The sequence below is a fragment of the Notamacropus eugenii genome, chromosome 2, assembly GCF_028372415.1.
Source record: "Notamacropus eugenii isolate mMacEug1 chromosome 2, mMacEug1.pri_v2, whole genome shotgun sequence".
Taxonomy (NCBI): Eukaryota; Metazoa; Chordata; class Mammalia; order Diprotodontia; family Macropodidae; genus Notamacropus; species Notamacropus eugenii.
In genome coordinates, this window is record NC_092873.1 from 76325825 (window position 1) to 76353584 (window position 27760).

The 27760-nt window shown below is 34.9% G+C and overlaps 1 protein-coding gene across 1 annotated transcript in view; it reads right to left on the bottom strand.

Moving 5' to 3' along the window:
* STX8 (syntaxin 8) overlaps nucleotides 1-27760 on the bottom strand; it is a 188351-nt gene that overhangs the window by 72707 nt on the left and 87884 nt on the right. The window contains exon 6 of the mRNA XM_072641065.1: nucleotides 23437-23529. Within this exon, the coding sequence (XP_072497166.1) occupies nucleotides 23437-23529 (93 nt within the window). The remainder of the gene's footprint in view (nucleotides 1-23436; nucleotides 23530-27760) is intronic.

Sequence of the window (27760 nt, forward strand, 5' to 3'; positions counted from 1 at the left end):
CCGCTGTAGGTTCACAATAACAAAGATTCTTTGCTTCACTGTTGACCATCAGAGGCAAATTGATGTGTAGTTCCCTTCGAGAAAAGCTGAAGATGAAAATACAAAGACAAATTTAAAAAGTTTCAAGTGTACTAATCATATGTTTCCTTTCTTAGAAAAATAAAGTTTCCCACTTTTCTGACCTACGTTTTAAAAGGAAACTGAGGGTTGTATTTATTTCATGACTCTTAAAAACCTTACAATGCTTTTTTTAACTATACAAAAAATCTGAACACCCATGAAAGCAAATCGTGACCACAGCCTCTAAGTTCAGGATTCTAGAGAAAGCTATTTAGTTCAGGAAGGTGACTGAGAGTCCACAAAATAAAGATTTTTATAACACCATTTAAAATGCCAGAGCAGACATTTATTTAAGAGTTTTGAAGCCCATGTTATGGCTTAAAACATAGATCAAAGAAGCAGGATGTTTTCCTAGATTTCTTGCAGGTTTCAGTTATAGCTTTCTGCCTCTCATTCAGCTAAAATTCTGCGATGGAATTCCCACAGAATGGGGAATTTCTGAAGAATTAGTGGTATATGGGTGAGATATTAATTAGTGTGCTTTAAGAAACAACAAATACAAGGAATTCAGAAGAACATGGAAAGACTTAGATGAATTGATGAAGAGTAAAAGAAGCAGAATTAGAAGAATGATATGCAGAGGTACTACAATAACGTCAATGGAAACTATACTAAAAGATAGCTAAACTCTAATTAAGAGTAATGACTACTCTTCTGCCCTGGAAAACTGATGATGAAACATACCTTGACCTTCTCAATATAGGGGGCCTATGGCTGTGGAATGTGGCATATAGATGGTCAGACTTGGTCATGCGTCTATTGGTGTTCCTTAAATTTTTTTTAAAATTATTACAAAGGAGAGTCCAAAGGCAAGGGGAAGGCAATGGGAAATTACTATGGCAAAAAAGCAAAAGGCAACAATAAAATAAAAAATAAAGAAAGAATTATGAAGAAAACCACAGGTTAAACAACTCTTTGTCAATTGCTACAATACTTTAAATATGTGAATTTTTCAATGAAATTATTTTCTACAATTCTTTTATCACCATTCCCTAAATAAATAGATTTTCTCTAGAATTTCAGTTAGCACAATAAAAAGGACTAATTGCACTGATCATTGTGCTCACTATATCAAAACTATCATCTAAGATTCCACTCATATCCAGTTTAAGAGCAAATTCTCATCAACGATTTTCTCTAACCTTAAAAAAATAAAAATGGGGAAATAAGAGATAATTTCACTATTTTGTTGCAGATGGTATTTCACTCTCACTGAAAAGTACCATATTACTTAAATGAAAAATGTAATTAAAAAAAGAAATTCACTTCACAATATTTTCTCATATTTTTTAAGGGGTAGAATTAAACTACTGTATTCATTTCCATAGGAAAAAAATTTAACCGCAAAGATAAAGAGGGGTAACTATATAGTTGCTAATGATGCGGAGAAGAAATACTTTTTGGTAGCAGTACAAAAATCAAGAAATTTAGTAGTTTTCCAGTGATCTTTACATGTTTTCCTGGGAGAAGATTCATGCTTATGTTTCCTAATGAAATGCCAAAATCCATTAAGAATAAATGAGTAGCAAATTTTTCCCACTCAGAAAGAAAAGATATATAATGTTTCATGTCATCACAAAAAAAGTTTGTTTTGTAACAACATATGAAGAGAGACAGCTTGTTATATCACCTGCACTACACTATTTGTTGGTATTTTAATAGGTAATTAATCTTGATTTGATGGGATTTAGGATTGAGGGGGGACACATATGTTCAAACTATTATGTTATAAATCTCAAACATTTCAGCAAATGTCATCCTGATTGTTCCCCTCTGCATGGAATACTATTAGTAAAATATTCAAGGTCAGGAACTTGAATTCTTTATACAATGCATTCAGGAAAACCAATTTATTGTTGTGTTTCAGTAAAAAGAGGTAATTTCTTTTAGAACTATGTCATATTGGCAGCCAATCTAGGGAAGGTCATAATTATAATTAGGCAACAGGTTTGGTAAGTGCATTAATTTGTTACATAAATTAAAACTTGTACCCTTCATTTCTCTATGGTAAAATTTTAAGTATAATATTTTATGTTCTTTTGTAATAATGAATTAGGTATATAAAGTGTTTTCTATCACAAAATCAATGAAGTAGTTCTTTGTACTTATATTTACGTAAAGATTTAAAGATGATTTTAGGAAGTATTAGATATAGTAGTAATATAAATAATATATAAGTATATAAATATATAAGTAATATAAAAATATCGTGACTTTGAATGATACTAGTTTATTAATTTTCTGGGTCAAAAATTGAGTAAAATTATATCTTACTGAGAAAGACTGGCTTTAAGCCAAATGAACATAAATCACAATCCAATCACTGTTTTTTTTAAAGTATTTTTTCTTTTCCTAGAAACTTAAATTTAAAAAATCTTCCTAATACTTAAAGTTTTCAGTTTCAGAAAATATACACTACACATTTTAAAAGTGTGATTTTCTAGAATTTCTGATTGATTTTGCAGCTGTACCAGGAATGACTCATCAGATATGTTTCACCTTCAGAGCAGCTTCCTCCGTGAAGGAGCCTTTCTCATGATGATTTTATTAGGTTTTTCACTTCTTGATTGCATCCTCTGCAATGGAAGGCACATCTATTTTTTCCTATTGGTAGAGGAACTTCATTAAATATTCCCAAATAATATTTCTTTAATAATCTAGAGATTATATTCAGAAATATATGCTTTGAAACCTCAGGAATAATTTCCATAGAAGTTTGTTTAATTTCTACTGCCTTTCTCACACATGTATTCATCCTTATTTGGTTCAATTCCTCACACTATGCCAATCTAATATTTTACTCAAGGGTGGAGAACCTGCAGCCTCAAAGCCACATGTAGCCTTCTAGGTCCTTAAGTGCAGCCCTTTGACTAAATTCAAATTTGACAAAGGGCTGTACTTGAGGACCTAGAGGACTTGTGGCCTTGAGGTAGCAGGAGCCCTGGTCTCAATTCCAAGGCAGAAAGGAACAGGCTTTCAACCACAAGAGTGGAGGAACCCAAGTCACAATTCCAGGGCAAAAGAAGCAACAGCACTTGTGGATATAGGAAAGCAAGGGACCTGGCCACATTTCCAGGACCAACAGTAGCACCCACACTTGTGGATACAGGGGAACTATGCCCAAAGGGTTATAAAATTGTACATACTCTTTGACACAGCATACATACCCTTATATACTAGGACTATATCCCAAAGAAAAAAGAAAAGGACCTATATATACAAAAATATTTATAACAGCTCTTTTTGGGGAGGCAAACAACTGGAAATCAAGGAGATGCCCATCATTTGGGGAATGACTGAAAAAGTTGTGGTATATGATTGTGATGGAATACTACTATGCTACAGGAAATGACAAGCAGGATGGTTTCAGAAAAACCTGCAAAGACGTATATGAACTGATGCAAAGTTAAATAAGTAGAACCAGGAGGGTATTGTACGTAATAATAGCATTATTGTATGATGATGAACTGTGAATGAATGGCTATTCTCAACAATACAATGACCCAAGACAATTTCAAAGGACTTATGGTTAAAAATACTGTCTGTATCCAGAAAAAAAAAACTGATGGAATCTGAATGCAGATGAAAGCACACTTCTAAAAAATTTCATTTGGGTTTTTTTTTTTAGGGTACTTGATCCATATTTTCTCTTGCAATATGGTTAGTACAGAAATATGCTTTGAATGATTATATCAAATTGTTTTGGATGATTGTATCAAATTGATTTCTTTCTCAAGGAGGACAGGGGAGAATAAGAGGGAACTCGGAACTCAAAATTTTTTTTAAATGGATGTTAAATTTTTTTTATTAGAGCTAACTGAAAAACAATAAATTAAGGAGAAAAAACAAAAGACCCAGCTTCTGGGATAGGAACTCACTGTTCAACAAAAATTGTTGGGAAAACTGGATAACAGTATGGCAGAAACTAGGCATAGACCAATGCCTGACACCGTACACAAGAATAAAGTCCAAATGGGTACACAATCTAGGTATAAAGATTGATACTATGGGCAAAGTGGTGGAGCAAGGAATCGTGTATTTATCAGATTTATGGAGAAGGGAAAAATTTTTGACTAAAGAAGAGATGGAATGCATTATGAAGTACAAGATGGATAATTCTGATTACATTAAACTGAAAAGTTTTTGTACAATCAAACCCAATGCATCCAAGATTCGGAGAGATACAGAAAACTGGGAAAGAATTTTTGTAGCTAGTATCTGTGAGAAAGGTCTCATTTCTAAAATATATACAGAACTGAGTCAAATGTACAAGAATACAAGTCATTCCTCAATTGATAAATTGAGGATATGAACAAGCAGTTTTCAGAGGAAGAAATTAAAGATATCTATAGTTATATGAAAAAGTGCTCTAAATCACTACTGATTAGAGAGATACAAATCAAAACAACTCTGAGGTACCACATCACACCCATCAGATTGACTTAGCATGACAGAACAGGAGGAGGATAAATGTTGGAGAGGATGTGGGAGAGTAGGAACACCGATTCATGTTGGTGGAGCTGTGAGCTGATCCAACCATTCTGGAGAGCAATTTAGAATTATGCCCAAAGGACTACAAAAACATGCATACCCTTTGACCCAGCAATATCACTTCTAGGACTGTATCCAAAATGGGAAAGGGTCCCACATGTACAAAAATATATACAGCAGCTCTCTTTGTGGTGGCCAAAAACTGGAAATCAAGGGGATGCCTATCAATTGGGGAATGGCTGAATAAATTATGGCATATGAATGAATGGAATACTATTGAGCTATAAGAAATGATGAGCAAGAAGACTTCAGAGAGGCCTGGAAAGACTTATATGATCTGATGCTGAGTGAAAGGAGCAGAACCAGGAGAACTTTGTGCACAACAACGACCAGAGTGTGTGAGAGTTTTTCCTGGTAGACTTGGAACTTCATTGCAATGTAAGGACTTAAAAAAATTCCAAATGGTCTTTTAAGACAAAATGCCTTTCACATCCAGAGAAAGAATTATGGAATTCAATTGCAGAATGGAGCAGATCATTTTCTTTTGTATTACGTTTTGGTTTGTTATATGACTTCTCTTATTCATTTTAATTCTTCTATACACTATGACTATAGTGAAGATTTATTTAATAGGAATGTATGTGTAGAACCTATATAAAATTGTATGCCATCTCAGGGAGGGAGGGGGAAGACAGGGAGGAGGAAGGAGAAAAAAATCTAAGTTATATGGTAGTGATTGTAGAACACTGAAAATAAACAAAATTAATAAGAAAAAGAAAAAATACATTACCATATTAGGCAGCTAGGTGATGCTGCCTCTAGCACCTTTGAGTGGAATGATATTGTATATTATATGAATAAAATGTATTGTTCCAATTCTCAGCATGTCAGTAATATGGACAGTTTATTTGATGCACTATTTTATATTTCACTTATAAGATGGATAGACTATTTGGTTAGATGTTCAGATCACAGAACTTTACAACACAAATTAAGGAAGGATATTTTGGGAAAAATCTTGGGATTACTGTACACACACACATTGATAATATTACATTTTATGTCAGTAAAACATATAGTCCTTGAAATCAGGAAAAGTTTTGGTTTTGTCTTTGTATCTATACTGCCTAGTCAATTTGTTAACTAGCATTTATTAGCCTCTTATGTGCCAAGCACTGTACTAAACTCTAGGGACACAAAGAAAGAAAAAAAACATACTCTGCCCTTAGGGATCTCACAGAGGGAGACAAAATGTAGACAACTACTTACTAACAAAATATCACAGGAAAAATTGGAGGTAATCTCAGAATAAAGGCACTAAGATTAAGAAGGATTAGGAAAAGTTTCATGTAGAAATTGTATCACCTAGCTGCCCCATATAGTAAAACTTTTTTTTATTAGAGTTAATTAAAAAACAATAAAATAAAAGAGAAAAAAAAACAAAAGAAAAAAAGCAGATGCCTGACAGGGCAAACCTGCCCCCAGGTCCTGATTAGCCCCAACACCCCTGACACAGCTTCCTAACCATATAGGGGCATAAAAAGTCCTAGATATATGGAGTCTGGGCCTCTCAAAGTTGGTAAATTGCCATTCCCTGAAGATTTATTGATCAGATATGTCAACAGATGGGCTACGTATCCAGAGAAGCTAAGTGCTACTGTGTCCTTGTTGCATATTTCTGCTGTCAGGGCAAAGTAAACCTTCTTTGCAAAATGTTCAGTGATTTGAAGAGTGCCTCATTTCATCCCAATACCAACTTGAAGAGGGTGATGGTGTTAAAGCAAGGTGAAATACAAAGTTCTGAGCATGAGATTCTCTAACTAATTAATAATAAAATTCAAAGCTAAGAATAGGTATGGTCAAATCAGAAGGTTTACTGAAGGAGCTAAGGAGAGCTAAAATATTGGGGAGCTAAGGAAAGTTAGGAGCAGCTAGGTAGCGCAGAAGATGGAGCACCAGCCCTGGAATCAGGAAAGACCTGAATTTAAATCTAGCCTTAGACACTAGCTGTGTACCCTGGGCAAATCATTTAACCCTGTTTCCCTCCGTTTCCTCATCCGGAAAATGAGCTGGAAAAAGAAATGGCAAACTACTTCAAGTATCTTTGCAAACAAAACACCATATAGGATCACAAAGAGTTGGACAGGACTGAAACGACTGAACAACAAAAACAAAAAAGGAGAATTAATCTAGGTCCCTTCTCATAAATTAACATCCTGTTGGGAAAAGGGGAAAGAACACTTTTCACTGAGAAGTTATCTTAGTATTTAATTCCAAAAGGATCCTTTAAAGATCATCTGGTCCAGGAAGATCAAACATGTGACCTAAAATCCACTACACTCCAAAATACTCTTTTACCTCAGCCCAAACAGATAAAAAATGTATTTGGGAAACACTTAACAAAATGAAAATACAATTGAACAAAGATAATGTTAATACGTTTCTATTTTAGTTTGACATCACTGATATAGCCTAAGCCTCTTTTTTAAAGATGAAGAAATTAAGCAAGAGAAGCTAAATGATCTGATGAAAGTCATACAAGCAGGATTTGAAATCAGCCTTCCAATTCCAAATTCAGTGTCAGTTGTGAAGTATTACAGGAGAAGGGGTCATGTAGCTCTTCAGAGATAGGAGCCCACTGAATCAGGAGAAGTTGGTGAAGCAAATATTTAATAAGAATGTTGGCAGTTATCATGGGTTCACCATCTTTTATAACGTATCTGCCACTGGGGAAGCCACAGTCAAACAAACAAATAGTTAAGCAGGGAACAGGACGGAGCAAAGTAGGGGCAGGCAGAATGCTACTAATTTTAACAAAATATTTTCAGATGAGGATGGGGTAGCCTGTTATCTTCTCAGAGTACAGCCCACTCCCACACACTAAAGAAACATTTTTAAAATAATTAAAGTCACAAGAGTAGAAATAGCTCATGTTCAACACTAAACTGTCTAATTCAACAGATGAGTTCACCAAAGTCATTGAACAGCTGTCATATGACAACAACTTTCACAGTTGTAAGTCACCTTATTAAACTATTAACATAAGTGGTCCCACACTGTAGAGGTGAAAAATGTATGAATGGCTTTAATACTCTAATTCTTCCTTGCCTCTGGCTTAAGGTGTTTTAAGTTAGGAAACATCTAGATTTATGAAAACACAATCACTTTTAAGCAAATGCGCTGAGTTTATTTCAATGTTACTTGTTTGGGTGAATACAGGTCACAACAGGAAATGAATCTGGCAACTTGTAAAGGCACCTGCTGAACTCCAGACTATTTCAAAATTCAAATAATTTCTTCATTTTTCTCAAATTCTTTTATGTTGTTTTTATCATTTTTTTAAAAAGTAGTCTGAAGTATTCAATATGCTGCACTTAATGGAAAGTGTAAAACACCTCAGTTTCTCCAGACTTGTATTCTGGCTTGTCTCTCAAATACTAATTAACTTCTTCAACAAATTTATTGAGTTTGACAGGTGGCACTGTGATGCATGCAAATAACAAAAAGTATATTTGTTATGTATCTACTGGGCACAAAGAACTGAGCTAGACAGTAACAGAGATACAGAGTTCAAGAAACACATGGTATCTATAGTTTAGGGGTAATATATTACCTAAAGGATATTTAGACGTTCAGAGGTAAGAGAAAAATTTCACCAAGGATTTGAGTTGAAAGAGAAAACTTCATGAAATAAGTGGGAAATAAGTTTAGCAGAGAGGAAGACGAGAATATTTTAGCTGTAGGAAACAGCATGAAAACAAAGGCAGAGAGATGGGAATGTGCATGGTATGTTCAGGATGAAAAAATAGGGACTGGTAGTCAATAATCTATTGATTAGAGTGCTAAAGATGGAAAACTAGACATTCAGGAAGAAACATCAACAGAACCTAATAAATGAGTGTATATAAGGAATAAAGAAGAGGGATAAATCAAAGACCAATCCAAGGTTTGAAGCCTGGGTGCCTAGGGTCATTGTTCTTAACCACTTTGCAGCATTTAACATTTTTCTCTTCAGTGAGTTTACAAAATGCCAGTCTCTCTGGATCTCTTCCTACTGCTATGATCACTTCTCAGTCTTCCTACCTAGGTTTTTATTTACCCCACTCCCATGAACTGTGGTTGTAGCCCCAGGGTCTTTTCAGGGCTCTCTTTTCTTTTCTCTCTATACCATCTCACTTAGTAACCTCATTAGGGCATCGATCTAGTAGCAATACTATTAGGTGAAGAGTATAAAAAGTTTAATAGCTTTTGAGTAATGGTACAAAGCTGATTCCCAGAAAGGATTAACCAACAGTTCACAGCTCCCCCAACAAAACATTAATTCCCTGTTTTCCAACAGCAACTCATTTATCCAACACTTTATCATTTTCCTTTTGATGTCAATTTCACCACATTGATGGGTGCCTCAAGTTTTTTAATATTTCCATCTCTAGTTGTGAGTGATTTAAAGTAATTTTTTCCTATGGCAACTGAAAGGCTGGATTTCTTCCTCTGAAAACTGCCTATTAGTAGTTGTGAATGACTCATTCTTAAAAAATTTAAATCAGCTCATGAGATATCTTAGAAACATCTTTAGCAAAAAAATTTGTTGCAAAGTTCCCCCCTACCCCCCGCCCCGCCATTTCCTTCTAATTTTATCTGCATTGGTTTTATCTGTGCAAAAATTTTAAACTTACACAATAAAAATTTTCCACTTTGCCTTCTGTATAACTATCTATTTCTTAATTGGTTATGAACAATCCCCCACTCCATAAGTCTGGCAGGTAATTTCTTCTGTATTTCTCTAACGTATTTATGATGTCACGGTTTATGTTTAAATCATGTACATATTTATAATTTGTCTTGGTATAGGACACAACATTTCTATCTTGACTGCTTTTTAGTTTTCCAAACAGTTCCTGTCAAATACTGAGTCTTTGGTCCAGTCAAAAACTAGTCTATTCTGCTCATTTGCTTATAAGTATTGTATACCTAATCAGTTCCACTGATCAATGTCACTGTTTCTAATATAGTACCAAATTGTTATGATTATAGCTTTATAAGATAGATTCAGACATAATACTACTAGCATCTTTCCTTCCCACTTTTTTCATTATTCCCCTTGATAATATTGACCTTTTGTTACTCCAGACAAATTTTATTATTTCCTTAGAGCTCTATAAAGTAAGTTTTGGTAGTTTGATTGGGATGTGCTGAATAAGTAAATTAGGTAGTACTGCCATTTTTTTGTATTTGCTCACCCTACCCATGAAGAATTAATACTTCTTCAATTACTTAGATCTGTTTTCATTTGTATAAAGAGGGTTTTATGCTTCTATTCATATAGTTCCTATGTGTGACCTGGCAGATAGACTCCCAAGTGTTTAAAATGTCTACTGTTATTTTAAATGGAATTTAACTTTCTATATCTTCCTAACGGATTTAGTTGGTAATATAAAAAGTGTTGACAGTTTCTGTGGGTTGATTTTATATCCTGCAAATTTATCGAAGTTATCAATTATTTCAATTAGTTTTTAGTTGATTGGCTAGGGTTCTCTAACATAACATCCACAAAAAAGTGATCATTTTAGTTCCTCTTTTTCTGTACTCTTTCCCATTGATTTCTTTTTTTACAACCTTAACAAGGATTTCTAACATTATAAAGAATATTAATGATGATAATGGACATCCTTGATTTTACTGGAAAGCTTTCTAGCATACTGCTATTACAGTTAATGCTAACACGGGTTAAAATAAATGCTACTTATCATTTTAAGGAAAGGTTCATTTATTTCTATGTTTTCTAATTTTTTAACAAGAATGGATGTTGTAACATGTGAAAACCTTTTTCTATATTGATAAAATCATTTTTTGTTTTTTATTAATATAGGTAATCATGTCTATAATTTTCCTAATATCAAACTAGTTCAGTATTCTTTGTATAAATATAACTTTGTCATAATATATAATCTTTATGATATAGTAATGTGGCCTCCTTGATAATATCTTATTTAAAATTTTGCATCAATATTGTGCATGAAGCTACAAAACTATAAAAACAAGAAATTTTAAACTCCTAATTAAAAACCAAAATAAAAATCCTGAAAAATCAAAAGAGAGATTGACAGAATTAAAAACACAAAAACCACTGAGTTCATAATAACACTGGGAGCTTTTTTCTTTTCCTTTTTAATACCTCGTCCCCTCACCCCAGGAAGTAACTCATTAATTTTTTCTATTTCTATTTTGCCTTCTGGTTCAGAAAGATTTTCGCAGTTTTCTCTTATGACTTCTTGAACTATGAGCTCTATATTCCTTTTTAGATTATAGGGTTGTTCAGGAAATCTAATGATTCTTAAAATACCCCTCTTCAATCTATTTTTCCAATCAATTGCTTTTGCTATGACACACCTCATGATTTGTTCTATTTTTTCAATCTCTTGACTTTGTTTTAATATTTCTCAAAATCTTATAGAGTCATTAGCTTCTATGTAGTTCCTTCTAATTTTCAGGGAGTTATTTTCTTAGATAAGGTTTTGTATCTCTTGTTCCAAGTCATTAATCCTCTTTTCATCTTTCTTCCATAACTTTTTTTTTCCATTGTTTTCCTTTACCACTCTAATTTGGTTTTTAAAAGTCATTTTTTAGCTCTTTTTTCAAACTCATTCTCTTGTTCTAGATTTGTGTCTTGAGCTTCCCTGTTACCATAACTCTTTAAGAGTGGGTTCTTTTTTTTATTTTTTCCATTCTTCCATTCTACTTCTTGACTTTGGCCTTTATGTTAGTGCTAAACTCTGTGCACCTCTTGGGGAAAATGTAAGCTGAATTTCTGTTCTCTTGAATTCTTTTGTTCCTTTCACACATCAGGCTGGAGACTTGTAAGCTTTCAGTGACTTGAGATTCCTGATTATTCTCCTAGGATTCTGCCTGGGTTAAAGGCTAGAACTGAACCCTTGCTCTCTTCCTGGGGGCTAGCTACTATTCGCTTTTAAATGTGTTCCTTCATCAGGACACAGTTAGGGCCCACAACCACAATAGCTCCTTTTGGTACAGGTCCCTTCAAAGAGGCCAACCTGAATCTCTGGACCCATAATTGGATAGAGAACAACAGAGCTGGCAGATGGCACCTATTCCTAATGTTATGCTAGTTAAAGAATTCTCTGGGATTTCTTCTTCCATAAGATTCTCTTTCATTCACTCTGTTGTAGAACGTCTAATAGCATTCTTCTGGACAGACCCTGGCCCAGCTGTCTTCACACTTCTTTGTCTCTCTAAGTCAACATGGGCTGGAAAAATGACATTGTAATATTTTTTTTTGAATTTCATAATCAAAATTTGGTCTGGGGTGTTTTTTAGATCAGTGTGAAACAGGTGTTGGTGAAAGAGCTAGGCTATATTTCCTTCTGCTATTCTTACCATCTTGACTCTGCTCCATCTCCCCTATCCTGAAAAAAACTTTAATCTAAACATCTCTATCATCCTAACATCTTTCCTTCTTTTTCTGGCTAAGCACCTTGAAAAAGCTGTCTACAATTGATGCCACCAGTTCTTATCTTACTTGCTTCAAAACCCTCTAGGTCAGGGCCAAGATGACAGAGTACCAGAAAGCAGCAGTGAAGAAAGAACTCCCCAATATTCCTTTAAACAGATCTAGAAAACTCACTAGATTGAATCCTGATGGGGAAAGTAAAGAAAAGATCATTTTTCTAGCCAAAGTCAGTATAGGGACACAGACAGAGAGTTCTACGGACACTGAGGACAGGGTATTAAAAGCTTGACATAAGAGGTTAAAAACAAAACAAAACAAAACATCTTACTCAAGCCCCTCCCCCCCAAAAAAACTTCCCTAAAAATTAGAATGGACCAAATAGAAGCCAATGACTCCAAGAGACAACCAAAAATATTCAAAGGAAGTAAAAATACTGAAAAAAAAAATACAAGAAAATGTAAGTTACCTCTGGACAAAAACAACTAACCTGGAAAATAGATCAAGGAGAAAAAAAATTTATGAATCATTTAACTAACTGAATTCCTTAACCAAAATATGAACTTAGATATATTTCAAGAAAGCTTAAAAGAAAATACCCCAGATCTCTTAGAACCAGACAACAAAGTAGAAATGGAATCTACCAGTTATCTCCTGAAAGAAATCTCCAATGCAAACTCCTAGCAAAATTATAAACCAAAATCTAAGTTTCCAGGTTAAAAAAAATTACTGAAAGTAGTTTGAAAGAATTCAAGTACCAATGAGCCAAAGTCAGAATCACAAATGATTTAGCAACAACCACTGTGAAAGAGTAGAGGGTTACAAAGAAATTAGTACAGAAAGCAAAGAATAAAAGCTGAAGAATAAATTACCTATCAAAACTGAGTACAATTCTCTAGGGGGAAAATGGACTCAATGAAATACAGGACTAGGCATTCCTGATTAAAACACCAGGGCTATGGAAAAACTTTGAACTTCAAACACAGGAGTTAAGAGTAACAAAAAAGTAAACACAAACAATGATAAAAGAACAAATAAGGATAAACTGCTTATATTCTAATATTGAGAGATATTACAGCATGTACTCTTTGAACCCTTTTATCATCAAGGGAATCTATAATTAGACAGACTTGGAACATGTCCTATGAGGGAAAGAGGAAATGGGAAGAGAACAGGTGAAGGGAGATGTGGGGAGAAGGAACAATGAAGAAGGGAGAGAGTGAATTAAGAGGGATTAGTCCTAAGAAAAACAAACCCTAAAGATATACAAAAATATTTATAACTCTTTTTGATGTTGCCAAGTATGGGAGTCTGTATGGGTGCCCATAAATTTAGGAATAGCTTCGCAAGTAATGGTTTTATAAATGTGATGAAACATTTTGTAGTATAAAAAATGATGAAGGGGATGGTATCCAAAAAAACTAGGAAGACTTACATGACTGACGCAGAATGAAATGAACAGAACTACGAGAACAACTTATACAAGCACAATAGGGTTTAGTCAAAAAACTGTGAAAGAATTGGGAACTCTAACCAGTGCAATGAACAACCATAATTCCAGAGGACTAATTACAAAATATGATGCCTACTTCCTTATAGATAAGTGAAAGACTCAGAATGGAGAATGAGACTTTTTTGCTGAGCGGATTTGGGTGGGGAGGAGTGAACATGACCAATAATTTTCTCTCTGGGATCTATTTTCCAGGTTAGTTGTTTTTGCCAATGAAATTTTTCATATTTTCTTCCATTTTTTTCATTCTTTTGGTTTTGTTTGATTGATTCTTGATGTGTCATGAAGTCATTAGCTTCCACTTGTCCAATTCTAATTTTTTAAGGAGTTATTTTCTTCAGTTAGCTTTTGTACCTCTTTTTCCATTTGGCCAAGTCTACTTTTTAAGGAATTGTTTTTCTCAGTAAATTTTTGTACATTTTTTTAAATTAAGCTGTTGACTTTTTTCATAATTCTCTTGCATCATTCCTTTCTTTTCCCAATTTTTCTTCCACCTCTCTTATTTGATTTTTAAAATCTTTTTTGAGCTCTTCTAGGAGTTCTTTTTCAGCCTGGGACCAATTCACATTTTTATTTCATGTTTGCATGTAGGCATTTTGACATTTTTGCCCACTTCTAAGTTTGTCTTAATCTTCCCTGGCACCACAATGACCTATGGTCAAGTTCTTTTTTGTTTTTGTTTTTATTTTGTTCATTTTTCCGTCTGTTTTCATTACTTTTAAAATTGAGCTCTACTCCTGGGGTGGAGGGTATACTGTTTCAATCTTCTTGTGCCAGGGCCTACAAGCCCTGGCTGTTTTCCTGGTTTTGTGCTGGTGCCACAGGGGGCCTGGCCACTCACCTAACACTAATTCAGATTCACAAGGGGCCTGTTGCTGAGCAGGGACCATGGGAAGGGGGAGGTGAGGTAGAATGGCATATATTGGTGCTGTCTAGGGGATGCAATGGGGTGGAAGAGGAGGAAGAGGACCTGGGTGCTTGTCTGGTGCTATACCAGGGTCCACAGTTAGCCTGGTGCTGCTCTCAGGCCAAGGAAGGCCTGGCCACTCACCTAGTGCTGTGCCAGGGTAGCAGGGGGAGTTGGCTATTCATCTGGTGCTGCACCACAGCCTGGCTGCTCACCTGGTGCTGTGAAGAGTCACAGGGGAGTCTGGTCTTGTGCTGGAGTTTGGAAGGGACAGGAATTTCTAGCTGCTCACAGAGTGTTGTGCCAAGGCCCATGATGGGCTTGATATTGCACTTGGGCCATAGGGGGCTTTGCTATTCAGCTTGTGCTATGCAGGGGCCCTATGCTGCAGGTCTCTGAACTGCCCTGGGGTTCAAAGTCTCCTCCTGGCTTGCTAGGACACAACCTGCTGCTAGCTTGTTCTTGGTTCTTGGTTCCAGACATCCAGACACTATGTGCCCTGGATTGCACTTCCCTTTTACCTAAGACAGACCTTTCCTGCTAACCTTCCAAGTTGCCCTAGGTTAGAAAATTGTTTCACCCTATCTTTTTGTTGGTTCTGCCATTCCAGAATCCACTTTGAGGCACTATTTTATAGTTGTTTGGAGGTGAATTTGGGACAGTTTAGGAGATTTCCTCCTTACTCCACCATCTTAGCTCAACCATATAAATTCCCAAAGAAGTAAGGAAATAAAAACATAAAAAGACATGTTATTTAAAAAGCAGAGGAGAATAGAAAATTATATCTTTCTTAAGTATGAATAAGGGATGATTTTGTGGATAGTCATAACATAAAAGAATATTAGGGAGGGGAGGATACACGATAACAGAACTCCAATTACATAAATAAGAGACTTGTCCACAAATAAAATACCTACAGTTAGGATGAGGAAGAAACTATATGGAAGAAGAGGAGCATATGAGGCAGGGAGGAAAGTTGGTAGAGAAACAGAGAATATACAGTACTGTTTATAAAAAATAGGACATTGGCTAATTTGGTGGAAACATGACCTGTGTGAATGGTAATAATGTATTATCAGCCTGGCCTGGAAAGATAGGCTGAAATCAGTCTGTGAAGGGATTTAAAGACCAGAGGACTTCGTTCTTTATCTCAGAGGCAAAAGAGAGTCAATGAAGCTCTTGAACAACAGAGTGACAGCCAGTTCTGTGCTTCAGGAATATCAGTTTGGCAGCTGTGGAGAGAACGAGTGGGAGAGGAAAGAAACTAAAGACAAGGAGATAATTATTATAACAAGCCTATCATAACAATACAGGTATGAGTTGTGGTACAAGCAGAAAGAAGGGTTGAGATAGTAAAGATTTTCTGGAGGTAAAGCTACCAAGAACTGGCAACTGATCATATCGAGGTAGTGAGTGAAAGTAATCAATCAAGGATAATCTGGGTCCAGTTTGTAAAAGGCTTTATATGGAAGAAAAGTTGATAATCTTATAAAACAATCTGGATGACTGGAATAATGGCATACCCTAGACAAAAATACTAGAAGTGGGATTAGGGGGAAAGATGTGTTCTGTTTTAGACACACTGTGTTTGAGATGCCTATGGGCTATCCAGGTGAAGAGATCTCATGGGCAGTTGGAGATGTGAGAGGGCCATTCAGGAGAAAGATGAGGATTTGATTTATTTATACTAAGTAGAGGTCTCCTTATTAGTTCTTTCACCTTTGAAAGATAAAAGTATCATTAAGGTTAGTCAAGAAATTATGAGCAACTCTACTACTAGCAGAAAGAGGGCTCTGGCAAATTTCAAGATAACTGAAGGTCCTTAGCTCTAAGAAGTTTTATGTGTTTGCTTAATTCTTCATCTATTTCCTCTTTTGGTCTAGATAATCTGACCTTTAGTCTAGCATCTCCCCACCAAGAGTCTCCCAGATCCCAAAAATATTCCACTCAAATTTCCTACCAAAACCTAGAGGCTTTGCAAGCAAAAGGAACAATGAGCAGTTCGTTGTTACAAGGCCTTGGGTTTTCTTGGCAATAGTTTTTTAGGAAATAATAGCTTATACTGGATTGCAACTTTCTGCTCCTACTTTAGACTTCCCCAGAGAAGAAATTTTATCTCCAGTAGGTGGATTCAATTATTTCTTTAAATAAGCCATGATTAAATAATAGCTCCTGCAATTATTACTATCATATAACATGCCAAAGCTACCACAATTATACATATTTGATTTTTAAAGGGCAAGAATAAAAAGGCAAAATATCCCACAATTCAAATGTATTTTGAGAAATAGTGTTAAAAGAACTGTAATTAGAACTAGGGCAAGGTAATTTGATTGGGAAAGCTCCTAAGCTTCACACAGTTTTAGACTATAAGAATTACAGAAATTCAAGAATTCTTGAAAGTCATTTGTTTTAGACCTTACTATAAATGAGGAAGATGAAACCCAGAGATATTAAGTGATACACTCATAGTGACAGAAATATTGGCATAAATGACATGACCTCAGATAGCTGGTTAATAACAGAGCTGAAACAAAACAAAATAAACAAAAAAAACCCCAAGTTTTCCCACAATGATCAATCAATAAAGTACCTCCTATAGGGCAAGCTAAGTTCTGAGTATGCAATGATAGACAAACTATACCTGCCCTCAAAGCACTTATAATCCAGCCAGCCAGAGATAATAGGTATGTATGTATATGTGTGTGTATGTGCACACACACATACACATATATACACACACATCTTATATATGTGTGCATGTATGTATGTATGTACATTTTTAAAAATGATACGAGATGATAGAGGACAGGAGTTAACAGCTTTAAGGAAACCAAGAAAATCTTCATGAAGAAGGTGGTGTTTCAATTGAGCTTTGAGGGAAAATAGTGTTTCAAAGTGGCTGAGATGAGAAGAGTATGAATTCTAGGCATGGGGAGAGAGCCAGTGCAAAGATACAGAGATAGGAGATGGAGAGTAGCAAAAAGAAAAAGGTTAATTTGGTTGGATTAGAATGAATCCAAAGAGGAATAATATAAAATAAGGCAGGAAAAGCAAATGGGTTCAGTTTTTGAAAGGCTTTAAATGACAGAAGAATTGATTTTCTATCAAAGAGAAAGTAAAAGAGAGCCACCATAGTTCCCAGGAACAACACAGACCTGCACTTTAAGTCTCTTTGGCAACTACAGGAAGGATACTTGAAACAGGGAAGAAACTTGGAATACAGAGTCTCCTAATGGTAGGCAAATGCATTAATCCAGACAAGAAGTGATGAAAGTTTTGAATTAGGATGACTGTCATGTGAACCGACAGAAGGGTATAGAAGTTAAAGCTACTGTAGAAATAGAAACAACAAGATTTGGGAATTGATTAGATATGTGGGGTAAAAACAAGTGAGAAGTAAAGAATGAGACCAGGACTGAGAACCTGAGTGATTAGAAGGATGGTGATGCCCTTCAACAGAAATATGAAACAAAAAATTTCTATGACCACTCTGTCACTAGTATACACTAGTCCTCAAAGAGGTACACTGAAGAATTTAAAATTACTTATCCATACTCTAGTGGCTATGTTTTGTTCTCTCCTTGCCAGTGATTCCAAAACACCAGTAACTGAAATACAAACCCAATTTTTCATCCCCAAGTGCCCATTGTCTTTTGCCAGAGGATTTTCCCAGTCTCCCCTCTTCCTCCCTCCTCACTACTAGTCCCTTCCTTCCAAGATTACTTCCAATTCTCATATGCATCTTATAGGCATATCATTATCTGCATTCTATCTCTCTCATTAGAATGTGAGCTTCTTGAAGGGCAAGGACAATATTTTTGCCATTCTTTTTGTCCTTAGCACCCAGCTCAATGCCTGGCATGCAGAAAGTATTTGATTAATACATGCTAACTTGCTGACTGATTGACTCTGTAAAAGGAAAAAAACCTCCTTAACTTCTTTCTTGTTAATTTTGTGCTGAGATTTATTTAGTTCAGAGAGGGGGAGGTTGAGGTCCCCCACTAGGATAGTTCTGCTGTCTATTTCTTCCTGCAACTCCCTTAACTTCTCCTCTAAGAATCTGGATGCTATATCACTTGGTGAATATATGTTTAGTGATGATACCACTTTATTGTTTATGGTATCTTTTAGCAGGATGTAGTTTCCTTCTTTATCTCTTTTAATTAGATCTATTTTTGCTTTTGCTTTGTCTGATATCAGGATTGTTACCCCTGCTTTTTTTTTTTACTTCAGCTGAAACACTATATTCTACTTCAGCCTTTTACTGTCATTCCATATGTATCCCTCTACTTCAGATGTGTTTCTTGTAATCAACATATTGTAAGATTCTGGTTTTCAATACACTCTGGTATCTGCTTCCATTTTATGAGAGAGTTCATTCCATTCACATTCACAGTTATGATTACAATCTCAGTCTTCCTCTCCATCCTACTTCCCTCCACCCGTCCATTTATGTGTTTTGCTTTTGATCACCGCCTCCCTCAATCTGCCCTCCCTTCTATCAACCCCTTCCCTTTTTTTTCCCATTTCCCCTCCTGCTTCCTATATGGGGTAAGTTAGATTTTGATACCTAACTGAATATGTCATTCCCTCTTTGAACCAAATCTGATGTAAGATTCAAACAATACTCATCTCCCTCTCTCTTTCCTTCTACTGTAATAGACCTTTGCATCTCTTCATGTAATATAATTTACCCTTTTCTGCCTCTTCCTTACCTCTTCTCCTAATATAATACCTTTTCACCTCTTAGATTTTTTTTATCATCTCATAAAAGTCAACTTACAACCACCCCATCTAAACATCATAATAAAGATGCAGTTTTCAAGAGTTACAAGTATCATCTTCCCATGTAGGGATGTAAACAGTTTGCCCTTATTGAATAACATTGATTCTTTTTCTTTCCTGTTTCACACCTCTCATGAGTCTTGTATTAAGATTAAAAATTCCCAATTAAATGCCAAATTAAGAAATTCTGAAAATCAAAGGAGAAATTAATAAAATTGAAATTAAGAAAATGAACTAATAAAAGCTTAAAACTAAGAACTAATTTTATGAAAAAAACCAATAAAATAGATAAACCTTTGGTGAATTCGATTAAAAATGAAAAAAGAAAACAAAATTACCAATATAAAAAATGAGAAAGGTGAATTCACCACTAATGAAGAGGAAATTAAAACAATAATTAGGTGCTACTTCACCTAACTGTATGCCAATAAATTTGACAATCTTAGTGAAACGAATGAATGTTTACAAAAATATAAATTGCCCAGATTAACAGACAAGGAAATAAAATGCTTAAATAGCCCCTTTTCAGAAAAACAAATTGAACAAGCCATCAATGAGCTCCCTAAGAAAAAATATCCAGGCCACTTGATTTACAAGTGAATTCTATTAAACATTTAAAGAACAACTAATTCCAATACTATCTAAACTATTTAGGAAAATAGGTGGAGTCCTACCAAATTCTTTTTACGATACAAATATGGTGCTGATATGTAAAGCAAGAAGAGCCAAAACAGAGAAATAAAATTATAGACCAATTTCCCTAATGAATAAAGATTGTAAAAAATTATAAATAAAATATCAGCAATGATAAATGCTGCAACTTATCACAAGAATAATACACTATGACCAGGTGGAACTTCTACCAGGAATGCAAGGCTGGTTCAATATTAGGAAAACTATCAGCATAACTGATCCTATCAACAACAAAACTAAAAGAAACCATATGATTATCTCAACAGATGCAGAAAAGGCTTTTGACAAAATACAACAGCCATTCCTATTAAAAACACCAGAGAACATAAGACTAAATGGAGTCTTCCTTAAAATGATAAGTGGCATCTATCTAGAATCATCAGCAAGCATTATACGTAACGGGGATAAGTTAGAAGCATTTCCAATAAGGCCAGGGGTGAAATAAGGATGTCTACTATCACCACTGTTATTCAATATTGTGCTAGAAATGTAAGCTTTAGCAATAAGAGGAGAAAAAAACTGAAGAAATTAGAATAAGAAAAGAAGAAATTAAGCTATCATTCTTTGCATGGTATACTTAGAAAATCCTAGAGAATCAGGTAAAAAAACTACTTGAAATAATAAACAACTTTAGCAAAGTTGCAGGATATAAAATAAACCCACATAAGTCATCAGCATTTCTATATATTACTTATAAAGTCCAATAGCAAGAGATAGAAAGAGAAATTCCATTTAAAGGCATTGTAGACATTATAAAAAAATTTCAGAGTCTACCTACCAAAACAAACCCAAGAACTATATGAACACAATTACAAAATACTTTTCACACAAATAAAGTCAGATGTAAATAATTGGAAAAATATCAGTTGCTCAAGGGTAGGCTGAGCTAATATAATAAAAATGAAATTCTACCTGAATTAATTTACTTATTCAGTGCCATACCAATCAAACTACCAAAAACTTATTTTATAAAAAAATAACAAAACTTGTCTGGAAGAACAAAAGGTTCAAAATATCAAGGAAATTCATGAAAAGACATGCAAGAGGAGGTGACCTAGATGTACCAGATCTTAAATTGTATTATAAAGCAACAATCATCAAAACTACTTGGTACTGGCTAAGAAACAGAGTGGTGGATCAGTGCAATAAGTTAGGTATATATAGTCAATGACTATAGTAATCTATTGTCTGACAAACCCAAAGACTCCAACTTCTTGGTTAAGAATTTATTATTGAACAAAAACTGCCAGGAAATGTGGAAAATAATATGGCGGAAACTAGGCATAGAACAACATCTTACACCTTATGCTAAGATAAAGTCAAAATGGGCATGTGATTTAAATATAAATGCTGATGATACTATATGCAAACTAGGAAAGCAGGGAATAGTTTACCTGTCAGATCTATGGAGAATGCAATAATTTATGACCAAACAAGTGATAGAGAACATTATGAAATGCAAAATGGATAATTTTAGTTACATTAAATTGAATTAATCAGAGAAATGCACGAGAAGATGTGGAAAAATTGCAACTCTAATACATTGTTGGTAGAACTGTGAACTGATCCAACCATTCTGGAGATCAACTTGGAACTATGTCCAAAGGACTATAAAACTGTGCATACCCTTTGATCCAGCAGTACCACTTCTAGGTCTGTATCCCAAAGAGATCACAAAAATGGGAAAAGGACCCACATGTACAAAAATATTAATGGCAGCTCTGTTGTGGTAGCAAAGAATTGAATATTGAAGGGATGCCCATCCACTGGGGAATAGTTGAACAAGTTGTGGTATATGAATGTAATGGAATACTATTGTTCCATATGAAATGATGAGCAAGCAGACTTCAGAAAAATATGGAAAGACTTACATGAACTGATGCTGACTGAAGTGAGCAGAACCAGAATATTGTACACAGTAACAACAACACTGTGCAATGATTAACTTTGATACACTCTTTTCAGCAATGCTGAAATCCTAATCCTTATCTAAGACAAATCCAAAAGACTCATGATGGAAAATGCTATCCACATCCAGAAAAAGAACTGTGGAGTCTAAATGAAGATCGAAGCTTACTATTTTCTTTCTTTTTGTGTGTGTGTTTTTTTCTCATTGTTTTTCTCATTGATTCTAATCCTTTTTTACAACATGACTAAGGTGAAAATATGTTTAATATAAATGTATATGTAGAGCCCATATCAGATTGCATATCATCTTAGGAAGGAGAAGGGGAGGGAAGGGGAGAAAATTTAGAACTCAAAATCTTATGGAAGTAGTGTTGAAAAATAAAAATAAATAGATTTTTTAAAAAGTTAGATAATTAGACTTGATAACCTTTAAGATCTTTTGCAGCTCTAAATCTATAATTCTATAATCTAATTTTCAAGATCTGTAATCTGCCTCATCCTAATTTCATACTATCCAACTAATCCCCAAGCTCATTCATACCTCTCTTCCTTTCCTTGTGCTTTTACTTCACTTTCAATGTCTTCCACCCACACTTAACTGAAATGCTTATTTAACTGAAATGTTTCAAAATCTTATTTATGCTCCACCATTTCTTTTCCTAATGAATTCACGTCTTCCTGATATTACTATGAACAAGTTCCTCTGAATTTATACAACATTTAGTCTATACCACATAACTTAGCACTTAATTACTTGTTTCAATTGTTTACTCTTGTTTCATGTATCACACTCCCAAGAAACTTGTGAAATAAGAGTTACTCCCCCTATAGTCACAAAAATATGAAGATAATGGAGCAAATTTCTCATCTTTGCTACTTAAAAAAAAAAAGCAGCTCTACCAATTCTAGTCTTTATTAGGAACTATGTATGGTTCATTCATGAATCATTCATTTTCTTTTCTACTCACCAGTCTTAGTCAACATCTGATTGCTTGGCCAGATGTCAAAAATTCAGACTGCTTAGCCAGATGTAGTCTGAATACTAGAATGCAGTGAGTATAGTTCCCATGATCTGGAAACTATACTTCATTTGAGTCAAAAACTGCATTAGTAATTTTTAAAAGTAGCAACATATTTAGGAACATTTTATCTACATAAAACCCATATTAAGCAACAAAACCAAAAACATGTTAAATAGAGTTAAGATTATTGATAAAAAAACTCAGTTGTCTTGTTCACTAAAATATGAAGCATCAGCGTATATAGTGTCATCTAACTAAGATGGAAAAGGAAATCACAAAGAACATTTTGAGCAGTTTTAGGAAATCTAGTTTCCCATCTCAATCTCCACCACATACAAAGGGTTAACATAGTTAACAAATAACAATGTTATTTGTTATGATAATGTTGTTAACAGTTAATTGTTAATTAACAAAACCACAGAGAGTTACATTAAACTATATCAATCTATCAAAAATAATCTTACACATTTTAATCTCAAAATATTGATTCCCCCTACTATATATCAATGACATCCAAAGGCAAAAATCTTACCATTTTGCTCATCAAGCTCATTCCCAATGTCTTGCCCCATTTGTTTCTGCCGACTTATAATTGAGGAAAGAGCATCAAGTCCAGCATCTTGTTCTAAAAGAAACAGTTGGAAAAATTATTAAGTCTACAGCTGACATAACATACAAACTGGACCTGCCAGATGTAAAACAACAGAAATATACATAAAACTGAAATCTTGTCAGAGTGAGGTATGTTCATCTTGGGTCTCATCCAAGAGTTGTGTTACTGAAATACCAAAAGGACATAATATATATATATATATATATATATATATAGTGGTTTCTCCTATAGCACAAGTCTAAGCTATGAAACCCAAAGACAGAATTACATTTCTGTTTCAGTGTACTAAAAAGATAAATAGTATCCCTTAGAGCTGCTTTCCTTGGACAGGAAAAGGAAAAAGAAAGAAAAAGCAGGGGACATAGAAAATAAAGAATTTGGTAACACTGCCTAGAAAAAACTATTAGCCATCACCTCTAAAATGTATGTATTTAGTCAATTACGAGAACAAAAATCATCACTTTGTTGTTGACAGTTATACTAAGAATCTGTTTTAATTCACCAATAACACTGTTTCAAAAGGCTATTTGCATATCAATTTTAATAATTAATCTGAGGTATGTATAAAGCATATCTTTTTAGGAATTGCATATTCAACATATCCGAAACAGAATTCTTTATCTTTTCCCCAAAACCCAGCCTTCCTCCTACTTCCTGCAAACTATTTATTTTTGCAGGCTGTATATAATATTCCTTTGGTAATCTGAATGATATTGACACTGAGTAAGTAAATTAATTTAGTAACACTTCCATTTTATTTTCATTTATTTGGTCTACTCAGTCAATAAATTTTTCTCCAATTAATATTCTTCCAATTGTTTTTTACTTCTGTAAAGGATATTTTGTAATTATATTCAGAGATTTTCAATATGTGTCTGTGGGGAGACTTTCAAATACTTTATATATTCTGTAGTTACTTTAAATTGACTTTTTGCCTTTCTTTTCCTGTTGGATTTTGTTGGCAATATACAAAAATGCTTTTGATTTCTTTGGGTTGAAGTTATATCTTACAACTTTGTTAAAAATACTGCTTTGATTATTTTAGTTGACTCTCTAGGGTTTTCTAAGTAAATTCTTATATCAAATTTTCAAAATAATTTTGTTTCCTTTTCTTAAATTCCTAATTCTCTTAATTTCTTTTTTTGTTTGATTGCTATCACTAGCACTTCCAGCACTATGTTCAGCAGTAGTGGTGATAATGGACACCCATGCTTTACATCTTATTGGAAAGGCCTCTATTTTTATCTCCATTATATATAAGGCAAGCTCTTGGCTTTAAACAGATATTTCTTATCATATAAAGGAAATATCGTTTTATTTCCATATTATCTGTATTATCTTTGCAGTTACACTGGGTGGGACTTGCTGTCTAAAGAGACTAGAAATATTTCATAGTAGCATAGTTAAAAATATGTACATTCTAATTCTAACTGAGACCTTAACTAGCTCTTTGATACTGAGCAATTCACAGTTTCTTCATCAACAAAATGAGCATAATAGGCACGGAGCTGGAGGAGCAAAAGGCTATACCAGCACAGACCACACCATAACAAAGCCAAGCAGAAAGCCCCAGGTGGTCTGAAGCAGCACCCACACTGTGGAATCTCAAATATATAAGCACAGGATGGGAGTCCAGTAGAACTGAGCAAGAGAGAATCTAGAACCCCAACTAACTGACTCTCAGCCACTCCTGAGAGTATCAGTCAGTAGATTAAATGTCTCTAAGTCACCTACTTGAACTTTAGGGAGCCAAGATGGCAGAGTGATCAGTAAATGCTCTACCCCTGCCCTTACTGACCTTGAAAAACCCAGAGGACATTTCCCGAGGAAAAATCCTGGAACAGTGGGATAACCCAAAGAGGTAAACAGTCTCTTAGCACATGAGACTAGGAAAATCACAAGGAGGGGTTGTTCTTCCTATGATTGAAGGGGACCCAGTTCAGGACCAGAGCTGTCCCAGATAGCCCCACCTCAGCAATCCGGGAGGAGATCCTGAGCCCCAGGGAGGTGGAGCCCATAACTGTCAACACCAGCACCCCAGGCATGCCTCAACACAGCAAGAGGAATTGCGAAGACAGTAGTGCAAATGGAGTTCACCAACCACTGAGCCTACCTGTGCTCAGGAGAGGAAACCTCCTCTGGCCAGACTACCTCTCCTCCACACTTAACACAGCAAGCTCCAGGGTAACTCTGAGGAAACTCAGAAAGACTTCACCTGGCCTCTGCTTTGGTACACTAATCACCTCAGCACCAGGTAAGCTACAGTATTCTATCTGAAAGAACCAGAGGCCATAATATGCAAAGCCTAAAGTTCTAAGCACAAAAACCATGGGACTGAGACCCCTTTGCCCCAGAAGCAGAGATATACTTTAAAAGCCAGGAATAGCTGAGCAAGAAGCAAACCAGAAAAGATAAAACCACAGAACCTTTCTATTGGGACAAGGAGCAAAACACAAACACCAAAGAGGTCAGAACTGAAACCGTACTCCCATCTGAAATGTCGGAAGGGAATATGAACTGGTCTCAAGCCCAAAGAATGTTCTTGGAAGAGCTCAAGAAGGATGCTAAAAGTCAAATTAGGGAAGCAGAAGGAAAAACTAGCCAATAACTGTAAAAATATGAAAAAAGAAATCACAGAAGAATTTAAAAGGAAAATTGGACTACTGGAAAAGGAAGCACAAAACCTAACTGGGAAAATTGGGAAAATGGGAAAGTACAAAATAACTGGAGAAAATAATTACTTGAAAGGAACAATTGGACAGATGGGAAAGGAGATCCAAAAGTTAACTGAAGAAAACAACTTGATAAAAATTAGAATTGGGCAAGTAAAAGCTAATGACTCTATAAGACATCAAGAATGAGTCAAACAGAAACTAAAGAATGAAAAGACAGAAGAAAATGTAAAATATCTCATTGGAAAAACACCTGAACTGGGCAATAGATCCAGAAGAGAAAATGTAAGAATTATTTTTTTACCAGAAAGTCATAATGAAAAAAGAGCCTGGACAATATCTTACAAGAAATCATCAAGGAAAACTGCCCAAAAGTCTTACATCCAGAAGGCAAAATTTTTATCAAAAGAATCCACCATTCACCTCCTGAAAGGGATCCCAAACTAAAGACATCAAGGAACATTGTTGCCAAATTCCAGAAATAGGAAGTGAAGGAGAAAATACTGCAGGTAGCCAGAAAGAAACAATTCAAACATCAAGGAGCTACAGTCAGGATCAAACAGGACCTTGCAGTTTCTACATTAAAAGACTAGGAGGATTGGAATATGATATTTCATATGGCAAAGGAGTTGGGAATACAACCAAGGATCAATTATCCAGCAAAATTGAGCATAATATTTCACGCAAAAAGATAGACATTCAAGGAAATAAAGGATTTCCAGACTTTCCTGATGAAAAGGCCAGAGGTTAATAGAAAATCTGATTATCAAAAACAAGTCTCAGGAGAGGCATGAAAAGATAAATGGGGGAAAAAACCAGCCTGTTATTCAACAGGGGTAAACTGTTTATATCCCCATAAGGGAAGAGGATACTTGTTAATCTTGAGAATTGTATATTTATTATGATATATAAAAGGGATATTCATAAATAGAGGGAGTGGGTATAAATTAAATGATGTGATGATAAAAATGTAAATTGAGGATATGAAGGGATTGTAATGGGAGATGTGAAAAGGAGGAGTCAGAAAAAGGTAAATTACATGACAGTCAAAGCAAAAGCAGAAACAGATCCAATCAAAAGAGATAGAGAAGTAAACTATTTCCTGCTAAAAGTCACCATAGACAGTGAAGCAATATCATTACTAAACATGCATGTTCCAAGTGGTATAGCATTCAGATTCTTAGAGGAGAAGCTAAGGGAGTTACAGGAAGAAATAGATAGCAAAACTACACCAGTGGGGGACCTCAATCTCCCCCTCTCTGAACTTGTTAAATTTAACCTCTAAAGAAACAAGAAAGAACATAAGGAGGTAAATAAAAATCTGGATGTTAGGTATGCTAGATCTCTGGAGAAATTTGAATGGGGATAGAAAGGAATATACCTTTTTCTCAGCGGTACATGGCACATATGCAAAAAACTGACCATATACTAGGCCATAAAAACCTCACAATCCAGTGCAGAAAGGCAGACATAGTTAACACATCCTTGTAAGATCATAATGTAATAAAAATTATATGTAATAAAAGGCCATGGAAAAATAAACTAAAAATTAATTGGAAACTAAATAATCT